We start from the raw sequence: 6000 nt of genomic DNA on the forward strand, positions 1-6000 counted from the left end.
GCTTCTTCTCTTCTAAAAGCTTTAGGGAGGAAATGATACTGCATTTACTTCTTCATTTATAAACAAAGTACGACTGGCCACTGAGCTCTGCTGTTGAGTACATGGGGGCTAACTATACACATCAGGGTTTCTCAAACCCAGTACTACTGACATTTTAGGCCAGGTAATTCTTTGTTGTGGAAGGCTGTCCTGTGTACTGTAAAATGTTAAGCAGTATTCCTGGTCAGCCAAACCTCTCTCTAGTTGTGTTAATCAAAAATGTCTTTAGACACTGTCAAACGTCCACTAGAGGGCAAAATCACCCTGGGTCTGAGAGATATTAATAAATAACATTCTAAATATTTAAATTTTCCTATAATAAAACATTTTTTAAAAATTGTTTTGACTGAGTGTGGTGGCTCACACCTGTAATTCCAGTGCTTTGGGAGGCTGGGATAGGAGGACTGCTTGAGCCCAGGAGTTAGAGACCACCCTGGGTAATATAGGGAAATCTTGTCTCTACAAAAAAAATTTAAAAATTAGCCATGCATGCGAGAGGCTGAGTCGGGAGGACTGCTTAAGCCCAGGAGGTCAAGGCTACAGCAAGCTGTGATTGCTCCACTGTACTCCAGCCTGGGTGACAGAGCAAGATACTGTCTCAAACAAAAATAAAAATAAATCCACAACAAGTTTGTTCAACCCACGGCCTGAGGGCTGCATGCAGCCCAGCACAGCTTTGAAAGTTACCCAACACAAATTCATAAACTTTCTCAAAACATTATGAGATTTTTTTGGCAATTTTTTTTTAAGCTCATCAACTACCATTAGTGTAAGTGTATTTTATCTGTGGCCCAAAACAATTCTTCTTCTTCCAATGCAGCCCGGAAAAGCCAAAAGATTGGACACCCCTGATCCACAAGCTTCAAAAGTTATAGAAATACTCTGTGTATAGGTACAACTACAACCCCTTGTGGAGCCTAAGCTAGAGATCTGGAGCCTGGCAGAGGCTTTGCTACTAAATAGTGGTCTCCTGTCACTACTAGCAGTCTCTGTCACCTCTCTGAGTCTCATCATCCTCACTGGATCAGGTTGACTGGTTCTTTTGAGCTATAACACGACGTGGTGACAGTGAACTTTTACGTACCCATTCACTAAGGGTGGACATCAACATTTGGAAATCAATCAAAAATGGGTTAGTGTACAAAGATGATGATAATATTTTTGTTGCAAATTATCTACCTTTTTTTTTTTTTTTTGAGACAGGCTCTGTCACCCAGGCTGGAGAGCAGTGGCATGATCTCGGCTCACCGCAATCTCCACCACTTGGGTTCAAGAGATTCTCCCGCCTCAGCCTCCCAAGTAGCTGGGATGACAGGCATGCACCACCACACCCAACTAATTTTTGTTTTTGTTTTTTTGTAGAGATGGGGTTTCACCATGTTGGCCAGGATGGTCTCGAACTCCTGGCCTCAAGGCATCTATCTGCCTCAGCCTCTCAAAGTGGTGTGATTACAGGCATGAGCCACCACACCCTATCTGCCTTTTCTTCGTCTTGATCTAGTAAGTAACATTCTTATCACAGACATACACAATTAAGTAAGATTCCTGGGATAAGCACAATAAAAAGTATTTTTACAAAACAGAAAAACAAAACTGTTCTAGTCATAATAGTCAAAAATGTCCACCACTGGTGAGTGGATTAAAAAAAAATTGTGGTACATCCAAACAATGAAATACTACACCTACTGATACACACTCAAAAAATAAATCTCAAAAGCACTATGCTAAGTGAAAGAAGACACAAAAAATTATTTACTCTGTGACTCCATTTGCACAGCATTCTAAAAAAGGCAAAACTATAGGGACAGAAAGCAGATCAGTGGTTACCCAGGGGCTGAGAAAGAGAGAGGGCACTGACTATAATGGGCCATAAGTGACCTCTCTGGCAATGGGGTGTTCTACATCTTGTGAAGGTGGTTACATAACTATACACTTGTCAAAACTCACCAAACGATATACTTAAAATGGATGAACATTCTATCTCAATAAAACTAACTTTAAGAAAAAAGCTTCTCAACAGAATGAGAGCTCCCATTCATTCTTGAATGTTCACCACTCAATTGGCAGGAAGCCTAATACTTAGCAGTACAGTAATGTAGGTAATATGATATATACCTGAGTTGTAACACTGACACAAGGGCACCACACTGTGAAAGATACATAGCTCCTTCCAGAACATGCCAATACAAGAGTTAAAAATGTAACAGGGCATGTTAAATTAATGCAATAATGTGTGATAAATCCGATTTAAACACAGCCAACAATTCAGTTTTAAATACACTATATGGCTGATGGCTCACACCTGTAATCAGAGCACTTTGGGAGGCTGAGGTGGGCAAATCACGTGAGGTCAGAAGTTCAAGACCGGCCTGACCAACATAGAGAAACCCCGTCTCTACTAAAAAGACAAAATTAGCTGGGCATGGTGTTGCATGCCTGTAATCTCAGCTACTCAGGAGACTAAGGCAGGAGAATCACTTGAACCAGGGAGGTGGAGGTTGCAGTGAGCTGAGATTGTGCCACTGCTCTCCAGCCTGGGTGACAGAGCCCGACTCTGTCTCAAAAAAAAAAGAAGACTCATTTGAAATCCTTCATTACCACAAATCTGCTATGGCTGTTTTTGGCTTCAGTTTAGAAAGTAAGGAGCTCCTACTCTGGTTCAATGCAAAGTTTTGCTTCTGAGTGAAGATCAATGATCAAAACTAATCAATCAGGCACAGTGGCTCACACCTGTAATCCCAGCACTTTGGGAGGCCGAGGTGGGCGGATCACATGAGGCCAGGAGTTCCAGACCAGTCTGGCCAACATCGTAAAACCCCATCTCTATTAAAAATACAAAAATTAGCCGGGCATGGTGGTGCACGCCTGTAATCCCAGCTACTCGGGAGGCTGAGGCTTGATAACCACTGCAGCCTGAGAGGTGGGGGTTGCAGTGAGCCAAGATCACACGACTGCCCTCCAGCCTGGGAGACAGAAACTCGATCCCACAAAAAAAAAAAAAAAAGTTTCTTTAAAGGGACTATAAGAAAATTAGTTCCCTGATTCACCTAGTCTAAGAGTTTCTATTACTCTTTACATAATTTTCTAATCTATCTCAGGTGGAGAAACATACACCACTGTTCTACCTATTGAGGGTTAAACAGTATTAAATATTATACACTAATATGCTACAGGGATGCTTTAGACTAAGGTTTACGTTTACAGATTAAATTATCAGTTATCCAGCAAACAAGTGGCATTTTTTTTTTTTTTTTTTTTTCTTGCAAGGGGGGTTCGCTCTTTTTACCCAGGCTGGAGTGCAATGGCGCGATCTCGGCTCACCGCAACCTCCGCCTCCCAGGTTCAGGCAATTCTCCTGCCCCAGCCTCCTGAGTAGCTGGGATTACAGCACACGCCACCATGCCCAGCTAATTTTTTGTATTTTTAGTAGAGACGGGGTTTCACCATGTTGACCAGGATGGTCTCGATCTCTTGACCTCGTGATCCACCCATCTCGGCCTCCCACAGTGCTGGGATTACAGGCTTGAGCCACCGCGCCCGGCCACAAGTGGCATTTTTAAGATCAAAATGAAGGCACTGACACCACTAGGCCACATCTCAGGACATTACTGAATGCATGAAAATGCTCAAAGCAAGGAAGCATTTCCTAAGAGAAGACATTTCGTGCCAGCAATTACCTCATAACACTTTTAATGAAAGGTCAGTGAAATTTCTTTACAAGTTATTTTGCTAGATGTTTTACAGAAGACAGCCAACAACAGGATTGAAACACTTTTTGAACCCATTGTGCTAAAGAAGAGTTCAGAACGAACAGAGTCAAACATTTCTTCGATGGAATTTCTACTACAAGTTCTCATTCTCTAGCAATGCTGTTCCTGGCATTCTGTAGTTTCACATGAACAAAATAAAAGGTTCCTTTTATAAAACCATAGCCTGTGAGCGCTGAAAGAGACCTAAGGGCTCATCTAAGCCAACCTCTTTTTAGGAAGGAGGACAGCAAAGCCCCCAGCGGGTGTCCCTCTGCTAAGCAGTGAGTGGCAGAGCAGATATTCACTATACATCTGCTTTCCTGCTTTTCAAAATGTTTAACCAACTCTTTCTTTTTTTTTTTTTTGAGACGGAGTTTCGCTCTTGTTACCCAGGCTGGAGTGCAATGGCGCGATCTCGACTCACCGCAACCACCGCCTCCTGAGTTCAGGCAATTCTCCTGCCTCAGCCTCCTGAGTAGCTGGGACTACAGACACGCACCACCATGCCCAGCTAATTTTTTTGTAGTTTTAGTAGAGACGGGGTTTCACCATGTTGACCAGGATGGTCTCGATCTCTTGACCTTGTGATCCACCCGCCTCGGCCTCCCAAAGTGCTGGGATTACAGGCTTGAGCCACCGCGCCCGGCATAACCAACTCTTTCAAAAAAGATTTGTATGGACAGGAATCTGTGCCTTAATAAAGGCTGCGCTCTAGTGTTTTGGAATTCCGCAAAGATCCCTCAGTGGACACTTAGTGGCTGTGATTAAATTTAGTTCCAGACCATCTTAAAGAACGAGACAGTCCACTTGACCCAATCGATTAATCAGCACCAGTAATATATGTTATTAATGTGACAATCCCTGAAGAATTGCCTGACCAAGTTAAAAGCAGAGTTTGGTTAAAATAAGCACTGACCACTGCAGTGATCTGACACACACACACACATGCACAATCCATTGTGCGGCAACCTGACCTTTCAAAGAACCGATCCGTAACGCTGCAACTTTTTTGGGCTTTATTAATCGACGAGACTGCCCGCCTAATCGATAGACTTCGCAGACCCGCCCGCGAGCGGGCGGATAGGGCGGACTTCTGGAGGAAACGGTCCGGCCCGGCTGCCTCTCGGGTGACTACGGCCTGCCCTCTATTTCCAGAGCGTTCGGGCTGGGGGGGAACACCAGGCTGCAAGGCACGGCCCGAGGAGCACGCAGGCCACCCTGAAGGTCCGCCTACGAGAACGCCCAGGTTACTTACGTTTTCAGTGTCTCGTTCATTCACTGTTGGCAATGGGGTCCTAGTGGACATTTTACTGCACTTTAATTCTGCACAATGCGAGGGTGAAAACAAAACAGCACAGCCCCAGAAGGCCGGCGACCAGCGTCCTCGAGTCCACGGCAGTTCTGGAGCGGCGCCGTGGGGAGGGCGGCTCCCTTCCCCCTACGGCTGTCTAGATCCCGGGCCTGGCCCGGGCCGTACCCCGGCGGGTACCGGGGCTCATTCTCTCCCTGCCCCGGCGGCCGCGGCGAGGAGCCCGGGAGGGCGGCAGTGGCGGGGCTGAGGCTGCGGGCGGCGTGCTGCGCTTCCGCCCGCCGGCGTCCCCTCGTCTCTGGGCGCCCCGCGAGCCCCGGCCCCCTGGCCTCCTTCTGCACTCCCGCCCGTCGCGCCGCGAATTTCAGCTCGCGGGCCTCCACACAGCGCCGCCGGCGGCCCTTGAAAAACAGGAGGCAGAGGAGGATGTGAAGGAAGTGGAGCGCAAGACAGGCCGCCGCGGGCTGTAGGCGCCGACCATGGAGCGGCCTGCGGAGAAGACGCCTGCGCCAAGCTGCTTCTCCCTCTCCAGCGAGCTTGCTGCCTCAGCCTCCGCCCTAGCGGCTGCCGCTACCTCTGCCGCCGCCGCCTCCGCACCCCGGCACCTCGGAGCCTCACGGACTCAAGATGGCCGCCCCTCGGCTTCCTCTGCTGCCTCCTGCTGCCGGAAGTGACGACACGCCGCCTCCCGGAGTCCGGCCAATCAGCGTGGCCTGGGAAAGCCGGCCCGGTTGCTGTTGCTAGGGGCGACTTGGTCCAGACCCCGCCGCGGGGGCGGTGCAGAGGGCTGGGAAGTGCCGGCCGGGTCTCCGCTGACTCCCGCGGGCTGCGGGTTCCTCCTGTCAGGAGCGCGCGGGCAACCCCGAAAGAGCCGGGAAACGGCCCTGGGCAGCAGCCAGAGCC

The 6000-nt window shown here is 48.1% G+C and overlaps 1 protein-coding gene across 14 annotated transcripts in view; it reads right to left on the reverse strand.

Annotated features, from left to right (window-relative positions):
- Positions 1-5772, reverse strand: part of MARK3 (microtubule affinity regulating kinase 3) — a 114327-nt gene extending 108555 nt beyond the window's left edge. For 10 of the 14 annotated variants that reach the window (XM_032287290.1, XM_032287289.1, XM_032287280.1 and 7 more), the window contains exon 1: positions 5044-5766. In XM_032287290.1, coding sequence (XP_032143181.1) covers positions 5044-5094 — 51 coding nt within the window. In that variant the 5' untranslated portion in view covers positions 5095-5766. Of the gene's footprint in view, positions 1-5043 lie in introns of all 14 variants that reach the window. The other 4 variants (XM_032287287.1, XM_032287286.1, XM_032287283.1 and 1 more) reach the window with 2 other exon arrangements.
- Between the last annotated feature and the right edge of the window lie 228 nt (positions 5773-6000).

The sequence above is a fragment of the Sapajus apella genome, unplaced genomic scaffold (genome assembly GCF_009761245.1).
Source record: "Sapajus apella isolate SASKATOON/1434 unplaced genomic scaffold, GSC_monkey_1.0 scaffold20, whole genome shotgun sequence".
Taxonomy (NCBI): domain Eukaryota; kingdom Metazoa; phylum Chordata; class Mammalia; order Primates; family Cebidae; genus Sapajus; species Sapajus apella.